This window comes from Podarcis vaucheri, assembly GCF_965113315.1.
Source record: "Podarcis vaucheri genome assembly, chromosome: 10".
In the NCBI taxonomy this organism is placed as follows: Eukaryota; Metazoa; Chordata; class Lepidosauria; order Squamata; family Lacertidae; genus Podarcis; species Podarcis vaucheri.
In genome coordinates, this window is record NC_138748.1 from 40,752,450 (window position 1) to 40,776,729 (window position 24,280).

The 24,280-nt window shown below is 40.6% G+C and overlaps 1 protein-coding gene across 8 annotated transcripts in view; it reads left to right on the forward strand.

Annotated features, from left to right (window-relative positions):
- The window catches only part of ANO4 (anoctamin 4), a 145,890-nt gene that overhangs the window by 50,872 nt on the left and 70,738 nt on the right, over positions 1-24,280 (forward strand). For 6 of the 8 annotated variants that reach the window (XM_082238633.1, XM_082238634.1, XM_082238631.1 and 3 more), the window contains 2 exons: positions 14,588-14,776; positions 23,243-23,353. In XM_082238633.1, coding sequence (XP_082094759.1) covers positions 14,588-14,776; positions 23,243-23,353 — 300 coding nt within the window. The remainder of the gene's footprint in view (positions 1-14,587; positions 14,777-23,242; positions 23,354-24,280) is intronic. The other 2 variants (XM_082238636.1, XM_082238637.1) reach the window with 1 other exon arrangement.

Consider the following 24,280-nt stretch of genomic DNA (forward strand, 5'->3'; position numbering starts at 1 on the left):
ACCTGAATCATACAGGTATTGACAAACGCATAGACATCTTGCCAAATGTTGGGAACCAGCACAAAGACTGCTATTAGGCATCCCAGTGTCATGTCTCTGCTTCTGCCAAAGGAATTGACGTATCCCCAGAAATACTGTTGTCTGGGTCAAGGCTGTCACAGTGTGCTTTGATTAGCTTTACTCTCTCATTCTGCAGTGCTGGAGTCAATGCCTCCACTTCCAACGGAGTCTTGTACATTTAATAGTAAAAAGACAAAGCTTCTCATTTTCATTGCTTCCCGGAACGAAGGCCTATAACCTTGATGAATGAATGAATGAATCTTTATTTGCGTCAGCCATCGGCCATAGCAATAAAACAACAATACAATATACAAAGAATAGAAATAAAATGTCAATTATATAAAATACATTTTAGGGTTTTGAATCAATAGTCAAATAGCGGATCTTATTCTGATTGCCCCAGCTAAAAACCTTGCAACCTTTGCTGTCACCTGCTCATCTTGATCTGCCAAGAGAAAGGACACTGGCAGTGGTTGGGCGACCCGGAATGGACAATAAAAGAAGGGTAATAATTTCATTACTCAAGTCTTTATAAAGAGTGCAAGCCAGAAGGGCATGTGCCACCAATTCGGTACTGCCATCTCCAGATAGGGTGCCAGAGAGTCAAAATGTGAAGATGGAAAATAGTCATACCATGGGCAAAATTTCTTTATTGTGGCCAAATTGTTCTGACGCTTGATATCATTTAGGCGCTGACAAATTAGACTGTTTGCTTTACTAAAACCCAAAGTGAGTAGCTGGTGTGGTGATAAACCACAAGAGTGAAATTTTTGATAGACAATTTTAGTCCAGGTGCTCTTATGACAATCTTGCAGCACTAGGGATATTAGACCTGGGGGATTTGAGTTTAAGCGAAGCCAAAACTTAAGTGTCTTATGCCAGATCCGTAATTCTACTGAGGGAAGATTAGCCTCTAGGCGCAATGATGCGTTTGGGACACAAGGTGGTACAGATAAAATTTGCCTTAAAAACTTTGATTGGACAGCTTCCGTAGACCCAAGGTCCAAATCTGTCCAAATCTGAGCCCCATATAATAACTGTGCTGGGGGTTTAGCTTGGAACACTTCCAGGACTGGTGGTATATGTTTACCACCTTTTGTGTGGAAAAAACATGTCAGAATTCTGGCACTTTTGGACGCTTTTTCTTTTGCACATTTCTGATGTGCTTCCCATGACCCCGCAGACTGGAAAATAAGGCCAAGATATTTGTAAACTTTGACCTGTTCAATGAGCTGGTTGTCCATATGCCATCTATGGGCCCTATAGTTTCTTGAGAAAAGCATGACTTTGGTTTTCTTGTAATTCACGGCCAGCTGCTCTCTCTGGCAATATCCTGAAAATGCTCTGGTCAGTTTTTTTAGGCCTACTTTTGTTTGGAATAGAATAACCGCACCATCTGCATATAATAGAACTGAGATGAGTTTTGTGGCCATGATACTCTGGAGATGTTAGACACTGGACAATATAACCTTGATGTTTAAATTGAGAAGCAGTGACTTGTAAGGGAATGTTAATGTGTCTTGTGTATCTCGTACAATGCAAAGCAATTGCCGTGTTTTTTGAATGGAAAAACCGTAGAAAAGGCTAAGCACCCTTCCCTTTCCCCCTGCTCCTGTTTGCTTCAGATTGCAGCCATACTGAGGCTGCTTTGCATTTTTTTTAACAAAAAAAAAGGTTGGAAGAAAGTCTATAAAGTCCAGTTTGATGCAGAATCTAGGTTGAGCCAGACATAGGGACAGAGAACTTTTTTCAGCCCAATGGGTGAAAAAGCAAAAGCACTTGAGAGGGCATGGAGGAGAGTTGATGTGACCTGCCTCTATAGAGACATTTGGAGAACTGCATTTGGGCCTGAGGGTTCCTTACTCCTCTGTGAGGCCATGTACAGCTTCTCCCAGAGAGTTACCAGAATTAAACAGAATCTTTGTATCTTGGTGTCAATGATTCCCTCTCTCCATCTATCAGTGGAACACAAACAAGGGCTTAAAGGGAATACACTTTGGTCCAGACCATTCACTCCCTGGGTGCTCTTGAGCTTCTCGTGGTATGTCCGTGGAAAACTTAGGCAAAGATTTATGGGAGAGCAATAGAGCCTTGGACAATCTGTGTTTTCTGGATGACTTAAAGTTCTCAGGTAGCACATATTAAGAAGTTCGTAGGCTTGTCTCAGTAGTAGATCTTCTTCCACAATAAGATCCATAGAGTGCTCCTGTTCAGATGGATCTATCATCTATTTCCCTTCATGTAAATTTATTTTTCTGGGTCAGGAACCAAGCTGCTACTGAAGCCTAGGGACACAGCAAAACCTTGTCTAGAAACTGGTAAAATGATGTTATATTCCTTTTGAGGATACATTGAGAAAGGCTCATGTGAGGATACAAGGAGAGCTTTGGAGACAAAGACTATTATTATAGAGCTTTAGATAGAGCATTGGCTATCATTTTGAGATTATGGGTGGAAGCACCCCTGTTCTATTGTGTGTGAATCCCCCTCTACTTGAATCATATCTGGGCCACTAATTATGAGCTTCCTCTGAGAGATATTGAAAAAAATACATAGCTTTTTAAAAAGACTCTAATTTGGCACAACGTTTCAGTGCATGTGAGTTTTTGCAACGCCACTAGGGAATTGCAGCATGGGGGCAGGCAGGCAGCAGCAGCAGCATGTTGCCTAAGCAACTGTGCAGAGCTCCTCTCTATTGTGCACCATGACACCTATTTTATTTTATTTTTTAAAAATGGGCTTCTGGAATGTGTGAGAGAAGGAGGAGCTGTCAGCAGCTCATGTGTAAGCAGCTAACGTATTCCCAGCAGGTGTCTGTCAACATAGAGATGGTGCCTGCTCTGAGGTGCACATCCTCCACTCTCCACAGCCACTTGTCTTCCTGTGGAACCTAGTGCTGGAAAGTGATAGCTTGGGAATTTAGGTTGCGCCTTTAAAGTGGTACCTCTAGATACGAACGGGATCCGTTCCGGAGCCCCGTTCGCATCTAGAGGTAAACGTATCTAGCGATTAAGGTTTGGCAGACAGCCAGAAGGCAATCTGAAGGAGTAAGTCTGCCTGGTAATAACAGAGACATGGAGAGCGCTCCCTGATTGGTCAAGCTCTCTCAAGGGAGTAATAATTAATGGCCTACTAACTGGGAGTTCAGTGTTCGTGAGTTCAGAGTTCAGTGTGTCAGTGTAGGAGTTGTGAGTCGCGTCGGAGAGAGCAAGCTAAAGATCCGTGTTCTGTTCCTGTAAATAGTCCACTGTATATAATAAACACCTAACTACAAGTTCCTGGTTCCTGCTTCGTCTATCCTGTCTGCAGCCAAGTCGCCAATTACTTCCGTGGATTCTGCATTTACTCCGCTAGGTCTGGCTAAGGTCCTGCAACTAGTCAGAAAGTTGTGAAACACCAATAGGTTTTGCCAATAGTGTCCAGACAGAGCAGCCCCACTTACATATCACATGAATGTGCAAGTGTTCTTGAATCTTGGTAAAAGTTATCAGATTCTGAGCATGTGCTAGCAGTAAAATCAGGACATCAACCTGAAGCAAGTCTCATTGTTAATGACAAACAGAATAAGAATGTCAAGATAAGGGTGCCTGCCTTGCAATAACTACTGCTGGCAGAAAATGCATGTGCTTTCACTGCCTGTTATTTGTGAATTTCATTGGTGCTATTTAATTATCTATCTACATGCTCAGCTATCTGCATTTAAATTTCCTTATGCGAACAAACTGCCTGAGGCAGGTTGGGTGAGAGCAAACTTTCCAAAGTGCAGTCCTTTTTAGTTTAAGATGGGATGTTACCTCTCCATCGCCAATGGCGCTTGAAAGATAACTGTGCTCAGGCTTAGAAGAGTGAAGGTCATTTCTACAGATCAGCAGGTTTATTGGTCCCTGCAGTCCACTAAATTGACCATGTGCTCTGCATCAGCAGCACCTTATTCACTGACACATCAATGCACATTTGAAAACCAGCCCACAAGGCCAGCTGTAGGGCTTTCGGCACTGCAGATGAAGTATTAAAATGGTGATTGACTTCTTACATCTTTTTATGCACTCACCTCTTTTCACAAAATACAGATATATATATATATATATATATATATATATATATATATATATATTCCTGAAATTAAAGTGTTAGAAAGAATATGTAGGTATGTAGGTTCTGGGTGTATTAGCTTATTTTTATATCAGTATCTTTAAGATAAGTTAGAAGAACAAAACAATGTTTTTTAAGATTTATAAACTGGTAAGTATTCTGACAGACTTTAACTTAGTTTCCAGGGTTCACAAAGCTGTTGTTTGTCAGTTGCACCTATTAAGGTGTAAATATTGGGAAAATGTCTTCTCTGGCAGAAGCACAATCTTAACAGATGTGTGTACTTTTCTTTAAATGAGGAATTGCAATTAATGTTCTTAAAAAAATGTGCATGTGAAAAAGGCCTATTCAGTACATGTTTACTGAGAAGTAAGGCCCATTGAGTTCAGTGAGATATCTTTGAAATGTGACTATAAATAATGAATTGCCATTTTTGTATTTTAGTGTTTTAGTTTGTTGCACTGTTTCCACTCTTCAGTTCTCCTACTCTCCAGTTTAAGTAAGTGGAGGCTGGTCTATTAAGGCAGGGGGTTTCTAACCCAGCACCCATGAAAGCCTTCATTGGTGCCCCACTTTTATTCAGTGGGTCTAACACCCAGGTATCCTTACTTGGGATTACAGCATTGGTCACAAAAACTAGCTGCTTGTACACATCCACTGTATAGCATTATTAGACCAAAGTTTTCTTAGGGATAATTTTGTCTTAAATTTGGTCTAATTGAAATCAATATTTGGAAGTTTTATATTGCAATATAATTGAAATCAATAACATTGACTCCTGAGTAAGTTTTAGGACTGTAGCCTAAGGACTCTGGTATTGTTCCATTGCCCGTTGCAGGACAACAATTCTGCAGGCAGCTTCTGTTTTTGCATGCCTTTCTGATTTCTTTGGAGTCCGTGTTCTTTTACTTAATTGACTAGACTTGTGCCAAAATATGTTTACTTTGGAGGATACTTAAACAAGCTAAAATTCTGTACATTTTTACTAGGGCATTGCTTTGTGATGTTATAAATCTAATTGGATAGCCTTCCTTGTACTGTACTCTTAATGAGAAGCATTATTTGAGGATCTTCACCAGTATTTTGCCACTTAGGCATTTGTTGCTGGCTGTGCAAAGATTTAAGTACTTTGACTGGCTTGGACCATAAGCATCACCCAATAATATTTAGTTACACCCTTAAGTGCCTAACCAGGAGTAAGACCCATTGAATTCTGTGGCTATTATTTCCAAGTAGACTTGCATAGGTGTATACAGTTAGGATTATGGGGAGTTTTAGGTGAAACCACCATCCTCATGTTGTCTGCTTCCCCATTTCACAATGGATTACGTTCGAAAACCAAGGTTCCACTGTATTGTGTACTTACACCTTTGTCATCACATCAAGATGTTGTGCATTATCTGGGGTATGGAAATGTGCAATATTATGGCAAGGTTACTGTATGTTATGGAGGAGACAAGAAAAGTTGACATATCAATACTCTTTGGGGAGTGCAAGCTTATGCCCCTATAACACTGGCCTTCTATAACACTGATCCAAGGTGGGTTGCAACAGGAACACTGCAATCATATGGTAAAATAAATATATGGTGAAAGTAACATATGGGAAAGATTAAGAAATGGGTCCCCAAATGCACTGTACTGCCGCTGAGCCTGGGTGTGCTATAATGCAGCACATAAAGATTGCTTCTGTCATTGTAAACCTAAAATCTGTAGAGTGCAGGAATCTCTGCGATCTATAGTATTTAGTATATTTATCTCATGCAGTCCCTTCCAGCAAAAATGCTCTTTTATATACAGTCGTAGACTCATTAAAGGGCATGTGCATGGGAAAAATCCACCTACACACTATACCACATGTGCACAACCAAATGGGCATTGTTGCTGGTCTTTACAACACCACTCGGCTGGTAGGGTGTGATAGTGGGCATCCCATCTCTCTCCAGCTGGTGAGCCATATGCTCAAGTCTGTCTGCCAACCATCTGTTAAGCAGTGGAGATTTTTTTACATACAAGAACCCATACAGCTTGGCATTGCAAGAAGGAGATCTGAACTGCAGTCAGGCAGAGATGCTGAGTAGGTAGCTACTATTGCATTTTGTTTTCCTGGTTTTCTGTGATTGCTTCCCTCCCTCCTTTAAGGCTCTCATGATCCAAGCCATCCATGTGGCCCTTAGGAGCCCTTTTCCTGGCTGGTTCAGCTGTAGCTAGATTAAAAAACATAGTGGAAAAATTAATGGAAGGTAATACAATGGACCACTTGGTGGGGAAGGCTTGGGAGGGTTGATTTGGTTATCAATAATGACACATAAAAGAGACAGTATAGGCCTTGTTTGGATTTATTATACTGTACAGTGTGTGTGTGTATTTACAATGGTACAACTTTTGCAGATGTTTCAGTGTGTTATATCTGTGAATGAAATGATGCAACATCTCTTTTAAAAATCCTTCCAGTTTTGCATCTTAGACTTTAAATTGCTTGTCAATATATAATAACTTATTCTGCATTTATTGACCTAATATTTCCACTGCTGCTTATGTTATCCTGATCAAAGAACCAAGCTAGCCATAACTCTTTGTGTGAAATCATTTTTGAAGCTCTTTTTGTTTGTGCTGTCATAGTTTAGATACTGTTCTGATATTTCAAGCTATAGACTGAGAAGATTAAACTCCTGGCAGCTGCTGGAAACCCTAGCAATGGTCCAAGTTCTTAATCTGCAGTATAGTTTGCCATCTTAAGAATTAAGGTTGGTGCTTTATGTTTTGAAAAGTTGAAAAAATATCACTGACTTCAGCAACAGCTTCAAGCTTCTGGTTTTGTTTGAGCAAAGAGCTGTTTTATTATCACTTTCAGGCACCCCTAAAATGCTCCAACTTACTTGATTATTTACTTAAATGTACAACTGCTTGTGAGCTTGGATGAGCACTTTCTTCTTTAATAAATACTGGACAGCCACATCAAATGGCTACAAATAGTCATTCTACTTCCATAAGACCATCTGCAGAAGAAAGCCTGATTTATTAGCAATTTGGTGCTACACTGAATAGGTGCAGGAGTTGTGTGGTCTTGGCTTGATTATTAACACCAGAAAACACATTTTGTCTAATTCAGAAGTGAAGATGTCATATATAGGGAGGAGCCATCACACAGTTATAGGCTGTGTGCTTTATTGAAGGCCCTATATTCAATCTCTAGCATCTCCTGCAAAAGGATCCCAGCTAGCAGAGTTTGGAAGGGACTCTGTCTCAGTACTGGGCTGAGTGGACCAGTGTTCTGAAACGATCCCAATATCTAGTATTCCGCAGTTCTGAATTTGGTTGTATGGTTTTTTGTTTTATACATATACAATACACCAAGCACCGTATTATATTATACATACAGTGGTACCTTGGGTTACATACGCTTCAGGTTACAGACTCCGCTAACCCAGAAATAGTACCTCAGGTTAAGAACTTTGCTTCAGGATGAGAACAGAAATTGTGCTCCAGCAGCGCGGCGGCAGCAGGAGGCCCCATTAGCTAAAGTGGTGCTTCAGGTTAAGAACAGTTTCAGGTTAAGTACGGACCTCCGGAACGAATTAAGTACTTAACCCGAGGTACCTCTGTACTACATACTACACCCTGGGTTTACACTAAAGTGGGATTATCCTGGGCATGACTTGTAACTGTTACCAGTAAGGTTGAACTCCACGCCTCAAGTATGAACTTCCCTTTAATGCAGGCACCCCCAAACTTGGCCCTCCAGATGTTTTGGGACTACAACTCCCATCATCCCTAGCTAACAGGACCAGTGGTCAGGGATGATGGGAACTGTAGTCCCAAAACAGCTGAAGGGCCGAGTTTGGGGATGCCTGCTTTAATGTAACAAAAAATCAAGCAAATTGTTAGTTCAGTATATTCACAATACAAAAGTATAGATGCACACCAAAGGCATATTGTTTTTTTGTTCTTCTTTTACAATTTCTTTCAACATAGTCTTCACACCAATGTATTTTTGAAGCTCACTATGTAAACCCAGAAACCTCCTGGCCACAGCATTTAAAATGCTTAATAAAAAAAGATTAACTTGAAGTATATGAATCAATCCAACAGTGACTGGAGAAATTTAGGTCAAATCCTGAATTAGTGTTGAGCTTTCTGCTGATTACCTTCATGCTTCTCTGCTTATCCATTGCAACTTGCCTTTGTTATTTAAGCCTCATATTTCTCTTATTAAGAGATACAGAATATTTCCCTGTATCTGCATTCTTCTGATGCATTTTTGAACATACTGTTAAATAAACATTTTACAGGGAAAAACATTTCTTCTATTTAGAGGAACCTATGTAACCGGTGTTTCTGTCAGGAGTACTGAATAGAGAAGGGATTGAAATGTCATGCCCGATTGGGCACCGAGAATGGTCTGTGGTAAGCAGAATTTGAAGAAGAAGAAAAACTTATATGGGCCTTTTAGGAGTCCTGGGGCTGTTCTAAGTCTTCCTGGCGCCTGCATGCTTGCATTCTGCCCCATCTGGCCTATGTAAAAGGGCAAATTTCCACATGTATCAACTTCCATCTGCAGTATGCATCTGTAAAGTAAACTTCAGAAAGAGCCAAAATATTTATCTCCTCTGTTTGTCCACTCATGTGCACAGATGTAGCACATCTTCTTTCTCTCCAGTATCAAATGCTAGAGACAAGGTGTAGGAGGCTGCTGTTACCCTTACGTTCTGCTTGACAGTTTCCCAGGTGCCTTCGGCATTCTTGCAAATTGAGTGCTTGACTAAAATGGAGACAAACTGCCCAAGGCCCCAAACTCAAATACAAGGCAGAAGTGGGGGGGGGCATCTTAGCCCCCAAACACTGCGCCTCACCTTTGCCCAGAAAGATTTGCAATTAAATATTGCTTCCCTGTCAATTCACACAATGAAATTTTTAGCTGAGCTGAAAGCTTTGAATGTTCAGATAATACTGTGAAACAGTACGCGCTGCCTCCACCTCGCACCCAGTATGAAGAGGCTGGCATTAAAATCCGGACTACAATTGCAGTGCTGCCTAATATGACAGGCACTCTGATCCAGGAACTTCATCTAATTAATTAATTAATTAATTAATTTCTGTACCGCCCTATACAGTACCTGAAGGTCTCAGGGCAGCTCACATAAAATATCAGATACATAAAATCAAAAGAAAACCAACAACCCAATAACTCCCTCCCCCCAAAAAAGAGCCAGCATTTTTAAAAAGCGTATAGGATGTAGATCAACTCAGGCAAAGGCCTGATTGAAAAGGAATGTTTTTGCCTGGCACCTAAAGGTCTATAGTGAAGGCGCCAGGCGAACTTCCCTGGGGAGAGCATTCTACAGACAGGGAGCCACTGCAGAGAAGGCCCGTTCTCGTGTTGCCACCCTCCTGACCTCTCATGGAGGAGGCACACAAAGAAGGCCTCAGAAGATGATCTCAGGGTCTGGGTTGGTTCATATGGGAAGAGGCGGTCCTTGAGGTATTGTGGTCCTGAGCCATTTCTATAGGAACATCCCTAACTGGATGAGGACTCATTCATCCTAATGGGTGCTAGACAGTGGCCAACCAGAGACCTATGGGAAGCCTGCAAGCTAGACATGAATTAAACAGCACTCTGCCCACCTGCAATTCCCAGAAGCTGGAATTCAGAGGCATTATGCCTCTGGAGGTAGAACTTAGTAATTGTGGCTACTTGCCAATGAAAGCCTTGTCTTCCACAATAGCACTGACATCGAACAGGGGCTGCATTAAATCTAGCTTTCTGGTGAGCAAATGATTTATTTAACAAAACTTGTATGCTGTTTAACTGTAAATAAAACTGAGCAGTTTACAAAACAAAGTTGACCAAATTAGCAATGTTATTGCAGGCATCAAACTAGGGCTAGTTATGTGTAGTCCCAGCAGCTGTAGGCATGTAGCATTAGAATGGAGGCATTTTGGGCGGCAAAAAAAGTAAAATGGCCACAGCTTTGATTTCCAGAGGATTAAAATGGTGGGTCAATTAAAAATGGAAGTCATAAAATCAAAAATGTCTTTGTAAGTGAAAGCACCTTCCTGTATCTTGTACCCTTCCATTTTTAATCTGGCAGACACTAATAGCATGAGTATAGAATCATAGAATCATAGAGTTGGAAGAGACCACAAGGGCCATCGAGTCCAACCCCCTGCCAAGCAGGAAACACCATCAGAGCACTCCTGACATATGGTTGTCAAGCCTCTGCTTAAAGACCTCCAAAGTAGGAGACTCCACCACACTCCTTGGCAACAAATTCCACTGTCGAACAGCTCTTACTGTCAGGAAGTTCTTCCTAATGTTTAGGTGGAATCTTCTTTCTTGTAGTTTGGATCCATTGCTCCGTGTCTGCTTCTCCGGAGCAGCAGAAAACAACCTTTCTCCCTCCTCTATGTGACATCCTTTTATATATTTGAACATGGCTATCATATCACCCCTTAACCTCCTCTTCTCCAGGCTAAACATGCCCAGCTCCCTTAGCCGTTCCTCATAAGGCATCGTTTCCAGGCCTTTGACCATTTTGGTTGCCCTCCTCTGGACACGTTCCAGTTTGTCAGTGTCCTTCTTGAACTGTGGTGCCCAGAACTGGACACAGTACTCTAGGTGAGGTCTGACCAGAGCAGAATACAGTGGCACTATTATGTTTTGTGTATGTTTTGTATGTTTTGTGTTTGTCATATTTTTTCGAACGTTTCCTTGAGTTGCTGAGAAAGCTGCAATAGGAAATGCAACACTTTCAGTTTTTTGGTTTGGCTTTTTATTACTCCGTTAAAATAAGCAACTCCACATTACCCCATTAATTTTCTGGGAGAGACAGATAATACCCGTGCCAAGCAAGTCACTTGTTGATCATTACATAAATTGAAGTCTAGGAGCACCTTGTGTTATATGTTTGCCTAGATTTACAGAAAGTACTTCTTAATCTGCACTGCCACTTCTTTTTTGGATTGTTTCCATCAAAATTAGCTGCCAAATGAAAATGGATTTTTCACTGTCAACGTAAAGGGGAAAGAACAATTTGAGTATCTTCCAGGAGAAATAGCATCTTTACTGTCTAACCATATATCCTGGTGCTTTTATATCTGTAACACCCAAGAAAACAAGAACATGACAGAGACAAGGGTGACAGGCAATTGAATTGTGAAAATGTTCAACCCCACACCCATGCCATACATTCAATGTGCATTTAAACCACATGACTCCCCCCCTCCAAGAATCCTGAGTACTGTAGGTGATGGGAACTGTAGCTCTGTGAGCTCTCTGGTGGGATACCTGACAGAATTTTGAAAAGGCTTTTCCAGCAGGCTGTAGCTTTAGAGGGGAAATTAATATCCTAATTCAAATGTGGGCAGGATTGTTCCCACAAGGGCACAGTGTCTGCACATTAATTGATCTGCGTAAGATTCAACAGAGCCCTGTTTTATCCCTTACCCCTCAGTCCATGCACAGATGCAGATGGCAACAAGGGCAAGCCATTTAACGGGTGGTTTGGGAACATATTGCATACCCTGCCCTATTTCAGCCCTTTCCTGTGCAATCAGGTTCCACATTCAAGAATTAGGAAGGCTGAAAAATGCAGATTAAGAGGACAAAAATGTGAGCGTGCAATTCTTGTAAATAGGAGGGAATTGCTTAAGAAATTTGCCTGTGAATTTTTCAGCTCTAGTTCTGCCCGCTTCAGATATTTAAAGGGCCAGTTTGCTTGCATACTTTATATTCCAGAAACACTGCAGAGTGTTGAAAAGTTTAAGTTTCATTGTTTTATTTACATTGATAGTTTCATTTGAAAACATATTTGGACGTTCCTCTTTTGGTTTTTAGTCACTTTTAAAGGATTTAAAAACAAATATATGCTTTCCCAAAACCACTTTATTCCTTCATAAGCTGAGAAAGCTTTATACTGTACAGTGGTACCTCGGGTTACATACGCTTCAGGTTACATACACTTCAGGTTACAGACTCCACTAACCCAGAAATATTGCCTCAGGTTAAGAACTTTGCTTCAGGATGAGAACAGAAATTGTGCAGCGGCGGCCCAGCGGTGGCAGGAGGCCCCGTTAGCTAAAGTAGTGCTTCAGGTTAAGAACAGTTTCAGGTTAAGAGACCTCCAGAACGAATTAAGTACTTAACCCGAGGTACCACTTTACTCTAAATCAGTGTTTCCAAACTTGGGTCCCCAGCTTTCATTTATACTACAACTCTCATCATCCCTGGCTATCAGGAGCAGTGGTCAGTGATAATGGGAGTTATTGTCCAACAACAGCTGAGGACCCAAGTTTGAGAAACATTGCTAAATAATAGTAATATATAGAATAAACAGGAAGCAAAGCTAAGATCTCTGCAACTACTCCTAGTGCTGCCTCTTTTATGCATCACTTAACATGCTCTGACACTAAAGGAGGCCGGGTTTTGAATTACAGCATCGCCAACAGGCAACATGAATAAGGAGCAGCAATGTATTAGTTTTATTCAAGCATGATCTTTAAAAATCATGGTACTGTGGCCCAAGGTGTAAAATGAATGTATGCATGATACTCTCTAGTCATACAAGTTAGGGAAACTGGAAACAGATACAATGGAGCAGTGGTTGAATTAAAGAAGGGGTCCTTAATAAATTCCACATGTAGGGCTCCAGGTCTCTCCTTAGTTTTTAGCCAAATTGTGATCCCTCTGTGTACCTTCTAAAACGGGGGGCCATAAGAGGATTGAACTCCTTATGTAATTTAAGTACTATAAATGAAGACAGGGCTCCTGTGCCTTTAATAAGGTCGTGGAAGCAGGAATCTCTGCAGCAGCTGGTGAAGATTGCACTGAAGGAGTTAGAAAATCTGCAGCTGCTGAAATTCTCACTTCCACACAACTATTGGAGGTACAGGTAATGAAATACTGTGCTGCATGCCTTTTCTTTATTTTTCTTTATATTTGTAGGCTGTCCTTTGAGAACTCTAAGAAACCCAAAAACCATTGTAGATTTAAAATTGGTGCAGTTTGAAAAGTTTGGTTTGGCACTGTGATTCAAAATGGCACCCAGTCAAACAGGCAAAGAAAAACAAAAAACAAAACCCACTGCTTGATTTCAGGAACCATAACAAGGGTCATAGGAATAATAAATGATACAAATAAATAGACCAAGTCTTTTCATATCATTTATATATCACAAAAATAAATTTGAAGTAAATTGCATTAAGTATGAAACTTAATGTAATATTTGAAGATACCTGGGCTCTGCTGTCGCCCACTTCATGTTACACTTTGGTTCTGGCTGGAAAAAGCACATTCCTGCTGTGGGATATGTCCTTACAGTACAGTATTTCAGAATTAAGGGTACTGGTGAAAGACCTTATTCCTTAGTTCCTTCCCTCCCTATATTGGAGCATTAGAATTCGCTTCAAAGAGTCAATTTGACAGTAGTAAAATATTTTTATTTTGTCATGACAAAATAATGGTACAGACACGCGTTGCCCGATGTCTGTCCCCCTCTCTGGGCTTGCCAGCCCTTTTTATATCCTCTGGGACGGATAATCATTTGATTTCCAAGAAAACATGTGATTTACGGGAAATGGTACAGAATTTAGCTTTCATTATCCATCTTTGGACTTCCTTGTTTCATGTATGTCCAGTCCCTCCCTCTGGGGTTACAATAACATCCATTCAACCTTGCTCTTTATCTTTTACCCGCCCAAGCCAGACATTCCTGAGATAGGCCTATTTTCACTGTAACATCTAAGCAAGAAAAAGCCTTGTTCTTCTGGCTGGTGAAAAACCTCCCCCCTTTGGAAAAACCTCCCCCCTTTGGGATAACATATGAGAGAGGAGAAAATGCCTTAAACAGTTTTGGGGATCATATAGAGAACAATATTCTAATGGCCCCTTCACTGGTATGATTTAATCTAGTGCCCTATAGTACAGTATAGAATAGTATGGCTTGAAGGATAGAAAAACAGAATTCCTTCTTTGCAAAAGGGGTAGCTAGGGAGGATAGCAGGAAAGCGAGGCAACAGCTGAATGGAATGTGGAAGTGGGAGAGAAGGACTGGGATGTTGGAAGTTGTTTTTCTGGGCCTTAGAGCAGAGCTTAGAGTTTAAGTGGCCATCTTCTTTCCTTCATGGCCCCCTGGACACTGCCTTCACTTTCACTTTTACTGCATTCCATAGAATTTACCCTGGAGCCTTCGGTAAGGGATTGTTCTTAACTGTCAGTATTTACTATAAGCTGTCACTACTTAGTACACCACGGCTTGAGTCACTTTTAAGAATGGGAAATTTGCAGACTTGAGTCAATAATCCTGTTTACACACGTGTTGACTTCTTTCAAATGATTCATTTCAGACACCTTTAAATGTCAATCTATGTTTGTAATATACATAAGCAAAATTTGCCTCCTACATCCAACTTGGTTTTTTTTTTAATCTTTCTGGTAGGTAGAAGTTTATCTATTCATGGGGCTGAAAAGTGTGTGCAGATCTACCAGAGAAGAAGCACAGCAAGCCATCGCTTATCACAGCGCCCGTCTGTGGTTAGGCATTCTTCAGTCCCGCAAGTCAGAAGGTCAATAAAAATGGAGGCCTCATCTTCTGGATCTGATGGGAAGCCAATCACTCATCAGCCAGGTAACAATGTTTTCCTGATGGCTTTACACAAATGATACATGCTATGAAATGAATTCATAGCATCTGATCAAGCTTGCATGGAAATCAATCTATAAGCCAACATCCATAGATTGATGTTCACTTCGGCCTTTCTCCGTGTGCTTGTTCATAACTGCAGTGGTTATCAGTAGTGTAGAGCAAGTTTGGGAATTTTAGAAAAGAAGAGCTATTTCACAGCTTTTAAGATTTCTGCTCATAAAATCACCATCAAGCATACTTACCCAGTCTGGTACTTGCTATTTTTAGACACTTAAAGTATGCCAGTATCAGAGTTACCACTGTAATGTTACTTTCTCCATCCTCTCTTTTCGGTACAAACAAAATACTTGATTTCCTGCATACAAGGAAAAGCCTGCATTTATCAAAAGTACTAATAGAATCAGCTCTCTTTGTGAGTTCTTGCATAAGCCAATGTCAGCTTGGCAGTGTAGGTGTTTCAAAAGGGCCTGTTGATACATTTTCACAATATAGGGCAGCAAGCAGCAACTTCCTGAGATGCTGACACCCAGTTTTTGTTTTTAAATGTCATTTAGCATACCTGTCTATTTTATAAGCTACCGGGCAGCAAGGGTGACTCTTTCATGTGTGTTTTTCTTCATGACCCAATGTATAGCAAGCTGTTTTCATTCAGCTGACCAGCGTAAGTTATGCACAGGAACTCCTGCACTTCTGTCCCTTTGTCACTTCCTCAGTTCTCATTACCAGCCACCGCGCACGCAGGCCCCGGTGGCATAGTGGTTACAGTGTTGGACTAGGACCTTGGAGAGCAGGGTTCAAATCCCCGCTCTCCCTTGAAGCTTACTGGGTGACCTTGGGCCAGTCACCAACTCTCAGTCTAACTTATCTCACAGGGTTGCTGAGAAAATAAAAGGCAGAGGGGAAGAAGCATGCACAACACTTTGAGCTACTGGGAGGGAAAGATGAGATAAAAATGTTAAAATGTAGGTAATTTCCAGACATTTAGTTTCAGGGCAGTTTTTTTAAAAGAAAAGAAAAGAAACATGGGAAAAAGAGAGGGTCACTGTATCCGCATTCTAGCTGGCTGAAGCTGGCAGTGTTTTGGACATGGCAGATTGTCCATCTCTTCACTCTACACCCTCCCCACCCCCTCCATTTAGGATTCCTTTTTCAGTAATTAGTTTTTCTCTCTTTTCTCTCAATAAAAATAAAATAAAATATCTTCCTCTGACACAAACACACACAGACACACAGTTCAGAATTACCAACAGAATTGGTTAAATACATAAATAAATAAAAATAAAACAGATCTTTTTGAGTTATGGTGTTGCCCATGCATTTGTCTGTCTGCCGCATACAGTATTCTGAAATGGCTATTGCGCCTCGTTTCCCATCAAAGGTTCAGGGAGGCAGCAGATGGTTTATGGAGAGGGCCAGTGCTATTGCTCTGAGCTGCTCCTGGCAAACTGAAGAGAAACTCTCGGCTGGTTGGCCTCAATTTCTGCGGGGATCATGCTCCATTAAAGTTAAGTGCAATTCACCACCAGGAAAGACAGAGAGCTTTCGTTTATAGGACAGAAGGAGTTTCCATTTAAACAAAGCTGCAATAAGATCAGAGCAGCAAGCCTGAAGGAAACCTAGGGTTGGAACTTGAGGCTGGGAGACCAAATTAAACCTTCTCACACACGAGCACAAAGCCCCTGGTGCCGGATTAAACCCTGTGGAGGCCCCATGGCAGTCAAAACCTTGTTTGCACTCAGGTGGGATAACACTGAAATAAGAAAGCTTGATTGTAATTTTCTTTCAAGGTCAAATCAATATTATTTTGATCCGTTGTTGCGGGGCCCCTAAAAGGCCCATTGGCCAGTGCCTACTCTGCCTATTTGGTAATTTGGCACTGAAAGCCCCTAAGGAGGCAGGATTATTACCCATCTTTTCACCTCTTATGAAATCTGTTGGGCATAACTCCATTTTCTGAAGAGCTAAGCCTCAGGGGGGAAAATGTGTTCATGTGGATATAGGATTTTATACACATAGTGGTTTTGCTGTTCATATGAGCTATTTCCAACAGTTCACCTTGCTATTTGTTCATTACTTAAATCAAATGACTGGTTTTAATGTTTAATCAGTATACAGGACACAGATTGACTTGGAAAACAGTCTCCTTCCCATTCAGGTGCTCTACTTAGGAACTTGGTATATTAATCTCTTGAGTTGTTCTTCTATTATAAAAAGAAGTTCGTGAGTTGGAACTTCCAAAAACTAAGAAGATGATTTTTCCCCCTAAGAAATGCAGCACTAATCAGGAAAGTATATTGGCAGCAGTACATCTCTGTCCACTTGCTGCTACTTATTTACATATCAGATTTGCACCATTTAAAGGAAATCATGAGATTTCCTATTTGTATTAGCCTGTCACCTTTTTTGTGACTCAAATTTTTTTTTTGAGGGTGAAAGAAACCTGCATGTACAATTGCATATTAAAGTCTAAGGAACATAAATTACACATTTACACTCACATTGGTGTGGGTGTGTGGGTGTGTAGAGATTAGGAACTGAGAGCATAAATCAGATGTCGGTCTGAATGTGGAAAACACCTGTCCTCACTGCATTATTTATTGATTGTTTATACTTATAGGCATTCTTGACCAAGTGGTGCTCGGGTGGGTTACAAAAATATTACAATTACTTTAAATGTGAGCATTTGGATGTGGAAGGGATTCCTATTCAAGCACTCACTGGAATGTATATCATGCAATGTGTAGCTGATTCGATTCCTGCTTTTGGATGCACGTTCAAGTTGCAGTTCCTGATACTCAAGTGGAAGGCTGCTTCCACATGCAGATCTCTTTCTCTGAATTTGGATGTTGATATCTAGAGCATGATGAATATGACAGTATCTTTTTCAAAACTCTGCTAACACTCTATTCCACGGTGAAATTAAAGCAAAAACTGGAAAGCTGAAGCAGTCACTGCAGGATGCAGACGTCTATATTTATCTGGTCACTTCCAGATTGCCTGTCTATTGAACATTAATTATGCTTCATTTGCAGGGAAGTCGTATGATGTCTTATCAAGCACTTGCCTTGCCACATATTCTAGTACATTTTCCTTCCACTTCCCTTGCTGAAAAAAGTCGTGATTTTTCTTTTCTTTTGGGAAGTGCATTTGTTGCACAAGAGCTGCAAATCCACTTTAACTACACAGCATGAATTTGCCATTGTGCCATTGAATCCTAGTTGCAAAATAACAAATCTGCAAGCACCCTTTATCATTACTTACATTGCATATAATCCATCAATGCAAAAAAGGACTTGTTTTTTAAAAAGCTGCCCATTCCATTACAATTTAAAGAGGCAGTGGAGTTCAGAATAAGCTGTGTGAACTGACAAGTACCTGGTCCAAATTCTACCACATGAATGTAGAGGACCTTAACCAATCCACTGTCTCTCAAGTTCAATCAACTCTATCTGCAATAAGGTGGTAATAATACTGAGATACTGTATAGGGTTGTTTTAAAGATTACTGAGAGGCAAGGTATGCTGAATGTTCTGAGCACTCATAAAAGAATATAAATGCTACCTATTAATTTACAAAATGTAGTAGGTGTTATCATCACAGCTTCTCGTAACTGATTTGAGTCAAAAGGTTCCAGTGCATGTTCTGTAAATGGCACTGAATTATACAATACAAAGAAATCATCATAAACAACAACTGTTCTTTTCACTGGAAATTGCTTGTGAGTATATTGTTATTGTTGTTGCTATCATTGTTGTTAGTCCATCCATCCATGTTTGCTTTTATGTAGATTTTGGCCTAGTGTAATTAGGTGGGTTCACCTACTTGATACCATTTAGGAGGCACAGATTGAGGGCAAAAAACAAAGATGCACTTTGTTTCTAATAGTTATTCTTTATTTTATTTTATTATTAATATTTACTAAATTTGTACACCACCCTTGATCCATAGATCACAGGGTGCTTCACAAGGTAGATCCTACAAAACTGAATTCTAGCCACCCCTGGTTTACCCATTACTTTGGAGAATTGCAGTAAGATTTTCATGGCTTTCTATCTCATGAGATCTTTTGGAGATGTAGAGGAAGGTGTCATAGTATTTCTGCCTGTTTTCTGAGAGTGCTCTTCTTTGAACATAAGATTAATGCTACTGGGATGGCCTAGGGTCCCTGCAGTCTAGCAATGTCTTCTCAACAAGTGTCCAGCTAAATGTCTCTGGATGCTTAGAAGGAGGGCAAAAAAGCAACAGCTCTCTCACATTGTTTGTCCTTGGCTTTAGGTTTCCTTTATCTGTCACGCTTGCTGGCTATTGACAGAAGTACCCTTCATGAATTTAAAGCCATCTAAGCTAGTGGTCATTGCTACATCCTGTGGTAGTGAATTTCATAAATTAATTATGTATTGTGGGAAATAGCATTTCCTTTGTCCATTCTGAACCTGCTGCCGATCAATTTCATGGTGTAATCTGAGTTCAAGTATTATGAGAGAGGGAGAGAAAAATTCTCAGTCCACTCTTGGCCTACCATTCATAATTTTATAAAAACTTAAATCATGTCCTCTTTAGTCATCAGACTTGAATAATAATATTGATAATTTTATTATTTATACCCTGCCCATCCGGCTGGGATTCCCCAGCCCAGCTGCTCTGGGCGGCTTACAACATATCTTAAAACATAATAAAAACATAAATCCTTAAAAGCCTCCCTAAACATGGCTGCCTTCAGATGTCTTCTAAAAGTTGTTTACTTCCTTGACATTTGAAGGGAGGGCACCAAGCTTTGGCCTCACCTCAGATGGGTGATCCACCTCTTGGTGGTTTTGTTGCCTTTTCAGTACTTTACCCAGTGCTACAATGCTCCTTTAGAGATGGGGTGACTATATACAACTGCACTAATCCCACCCCCCCGACCTGTTCAGCAGGCAGATATTCATATGTGAGACTGTCAGAAAAAAACATGTTTTTGAATTCTTTAATATGATTAAGGAAGTTATTTCTTGCTTGCTGCTTAACATCCATTTAGCTGCACGTCTTGAGGCCTAAACTCAGATGGGATGTCTAGAGTGTCTGGGCTTAACAAAAATGGCCTGCATTGTCCTGGTCCTTATGAAGCATCTGAGCATGACTATTAATTCTATATTAATCCTAAACACCATGTGACTAGTTGGTGTTTAGGATTCTTACAAGTATTAGCTCTGGCATAGCATATACAATAGTTTTTCAGTATAGTATTATGGTTTATTGGGTGATTCCGAAAAAAGCAAAGCACAAACCAGTCATTAATTATGTTGGTGTGTAGTTCTGTGATTGCATAGAGAGGATGTTGCTGTTTGGTTGAAAGTTCTCTGTGTTGTGCAGAGGTGTGTGTCATAGCATAGGTGGGGAGGTGTACTTGTGTGCTTGCAGTTGATCGGCATAGTTGTGTATTGTGTGAGTACTTGTGATTGCAGGGTGGTTATGTGGTGCCCACAATAGATTGAGCTTCAGAATGTCCCAGTGGGCTCAAAAGTGTTGGTAACCACAGCTGCAGTCAAACAATATCTGAAGGTCACCATGTTAACTACTGCAGTGTTAAAGTCATTTCACATGTTATGGCAAGGAGTTGTTCTCCATCATCCTGCTGATATATGTAGTGTATTCTGCAGCTACCAGCCTCTAATTTTGCTGGCTAGAGTTGCTAGACTATTTAGGCTCAATTTAAAGATTGAATGCCTTTAGTTGGAATTAACAGCAAACCATCAAATTATGTTTACCCTCTTCCTGCCCATATAGTATATGACATTTTTTTTTGTTTCATTTGCACTGTGCAGAAAGGCAATTTAGGAATATTGTGTTGTGCATCACGATTAGATTTTGAAAATGGGTTCTTTTCCTTTTGTCAGTTTTTTTTCTAAATACACTTTACAGTTCACACACAATAAATCTTTGCATCGAGGTATCCATCCTTTTTAGTGCATCCTATAGCGTTGCAGCATTTTATAGATGCTTTCAGCTGGCATGCTGAAGCTTGCCTTTTACAATACTAGCTGGGTGAAGTGATGTGCTTTGGCTTCCTGCTGCTTTCATCTTCATATTTGTCAGAGGCTATATTGGATTTCGACATTTTCTCTGCTTATTTGCTTGTTCTTTTTTAGAGTCGGAACTTGTTATAGTTGAAATTGTTATTTCACTGTTATGCTTCCCTATCCATACATACTGGAATGAGCTTGATGTTGCCATGGTGAAAGAAAATGTGTGATCTAGTCAGGTGTTCCAAGAGCAATCCACAATCCAGTAAAGCCAATGTGATTGGGATTAAGCCCCATTTCATTACAACTTTCTACAGACAGCAAATTCAGCAGGTAAAGCTCCAATGGTGAGGCTGACTGGATTCTACTGCCAGCTATTCACGTCCCTTTTTGTATCCTCCCCCCCCCCCGAAACCTCAAAACAAAATACAGTGGTACCTCAGAAGTTGAATGGAATCCGTTCCGGAAGTCCATTCGACTTCCAAAACGTTCAGAAACCAATGCGCGGCTTCTTGTTGGCTACAGGAAGTTCCTGCAGCCAATTGGAAGCTGTGTCAGATGTTCGGGTTCCAAAGAACGTTTGCAAACCAGAACACTCACTTCTGGGTTTGTGGCGTTCGGGAGCCAAAACGTTCAGCTCGCAAGGTGTTCACAAACCAAGGTACGACTGTACCCATCAGAGTACAAAAAGAATTCAAAACAGAGTCAAGATCTTAAACATTTTAACAGATGGGACATCCATGCCCAGAAGCTATTCACATCCTTATGAGGTTACTTCAGCACCAGTGTCAAACCCTGGGGTGTGAGTTGTTTCATTGTATGGATCTTTGCGACTGAGAGGTATAGTGAGATGTGAATCAGAGAAGAGTTAGTACTGATGATAGCTATGTTTTTGACCCAGTGTGTCCTTGACTTAGAGGAACAGTTAGTTTTGGATTGGAAAATAAATTCATCTCCCTACTCAGTTATGTGGCAGCTCTAAACATGCATATTAGGGAGGAATCTCAGTGAGCACATTGAGGCTTACTTCAGAGTGAGCATGCATTGAAATATGCTGTACTCTCCAGATGCTTTGAACCACAACTTCCACCAGCATGGAGTGCAATATCTGGAGGACACCGGATTAGGGAAGTCGTGTTAGAGAATTTACAGTACGTCTGAAATTGCAGAATTACACAGGGTTCATTCTCTGCTTTCTGCCTGCTTCTAGCCCAGCTGGACACCACTCCAGCTATTGTCCTTCTTGCTGCCAGCCAGTGAGGGAGAGGGACCACCTATTTGCTCTCAGGCTCAGGGCAGCATCCTTTGTCAAACTAAGGACCATACTTAGGCCCAAGAAGCTGGCTTGGCTACTTCAACAATTGAATCCTCCAAACTAACAGCAATATATATTATTAATACACAAATTTAATCAAGGGGAATGTCTGATCAAATAATGTAAAGTTCAATATTTCCAAATGGAAAATTCAATTCATAGAATCAGAGAACTGTAAACAGAGGCGGTTTTAGGGTAGTGGTTCAGCTGCACTGGGCACCACAACAATGTCGTAGAATGGAGCGTGAGAGGTGGTGGGCATCAAATTTTAGTGTTGCACAGGGTACAGTGATACCTCTGGTTACAAACTTAATTTGTTTTGGAGGTCCGTTCGTAACCTGAAACTGTTCTTAACCTGAGGTACTGCTTTAGCTAATGGGGCCTCCTGCTAGTCCAACTCACTGCAATGTAGAAATCGTAGCTAAAGAACCCCTGACAGAGGCTTGCATTAAGCAGGAGCTACATCTTCCTTTGCAATTGTTTTGGAAGCAACATACAGAATATTTGAGCAAACAGAAAAACAGATTTAATGTTACAAAGATCATAAAATGCCTTGGATTCCCAAAGATAATTTAGTATAGAATCGTTAATAGATTTATAATATTAAAAGCAAATAAATTTACATCTGTGTTAGTTTAGTTGAGTCTACCCAGGAGAAAACTGGCTTACACCCAACTCCTCTGGCTTTTCATTTAAGGATTGTGTTGCTGTTAAGGGTCAAATTAGGCACGATATGATTGTACTAATGCAATTAATGTGCATGTTTTCTCTTGTGTAAATTGCAGCCAAAAATGCAATGGATGGTTTTGTTTTGTCAACAGTAACTATGGGGAAGAGAAGTTTAACTCTTTCACTCCTAGCCAAAAATCTCCTCTCTGAGGCTGTTATTTGCGGGGATGAATGTAGGTAGCTGAAGGCCTGTTTCTTTATGGGGAGGAGGGCATCAGCAGCATGCTGTGGGTGTTACGATTCAATAAATGCATCCTCAAACTGACTTTCCCTGCGCTGCACAGCAAAAGTAATTATTCCAGGCAGCTTTAGTGTTTGCAACCGTTGTTTCTTTCCCACCCATCTTCACTGGAGTCACTACTAAACTATTGCAAACTCCGCCAATCTCTTCAATTTCTTTAGAAGGAAGAGAGCATTGTCAAGGTCGTCACCTGGAAACACAAATATCAATAAGACTTGACGCTCAGAAGAGAGATGTGGACTTTTCAGAAATACTTAATGCAATACAAGAAAGTAAGTTACTCTGTGGGGCTCAGATTCTTAACATTGTAGAAATGTTAATGGAAATGAATATATACTTGATTAGTTGAAAGGGGGAGGTGGGAAAGGAACAACAACGCATACAAGTGTGATTCAGATAAGGTGACTTAATGAAAATCGTTGTATTAAGCGGTGGATTCAGATCTACAGAGTTCAGTGTAAAAGGACTAATGAAGAAATTTTCAGTAAATCTTTATTAGCTTTTATTTATTTCTTAGTGGGATCTGCATGCAGAACAGGTAGAAGCATTCTTTAGAATATTTATGTACTGCTTTTCAACAAAAGAAAAAGGTTCTCAAAGATTTCACGTAGAAAAGGGTTGCTTCCAAACATGTGTTGGGCTTTCACATGTAGAATTTCCACCCTTCAGCAAAGGTACGGAGTCTCACAATGTGTCTGATTGCCTACAGAGGATCTCACTTGGAGAGCAATACATGCCTGGAAGCACCTGCCTCCTCCCACCAACCACATATGAGAACAGATTGGATAATGTCTAGTGCCAGGAGGACAGGGCTGCTCCACTGTTGAACAGCTCTTACAGCCAGGGGCTTAATATTGCAAATGAATCATTCAGGTATCACAAATGGGGCATTGACAGCAAGTTATTTTCCATGGAAAGTAAATCCTAAATAAATGGGGGGGGGGGAGAATATGGATGGGGAATGTCGTGTTTATGCTGAGAAGAGCTTGCATGCATGACGAGCAAACAATCCCAATAAACACCAATCTGGAAGCATCTGAGCCTTGAAGAAGGTAGAAGGAATGGTTGTTAACAAGTTGTCTTCTGTGATGGATTGCAGAGGTGGAATTACACACATTTATGATGGAAAAAGGCTCTGAAAACAAAGAAAGAGAAGAGCTTCTCAGGATTTCTGACCAGATCATTTGTTCAAAAACTTT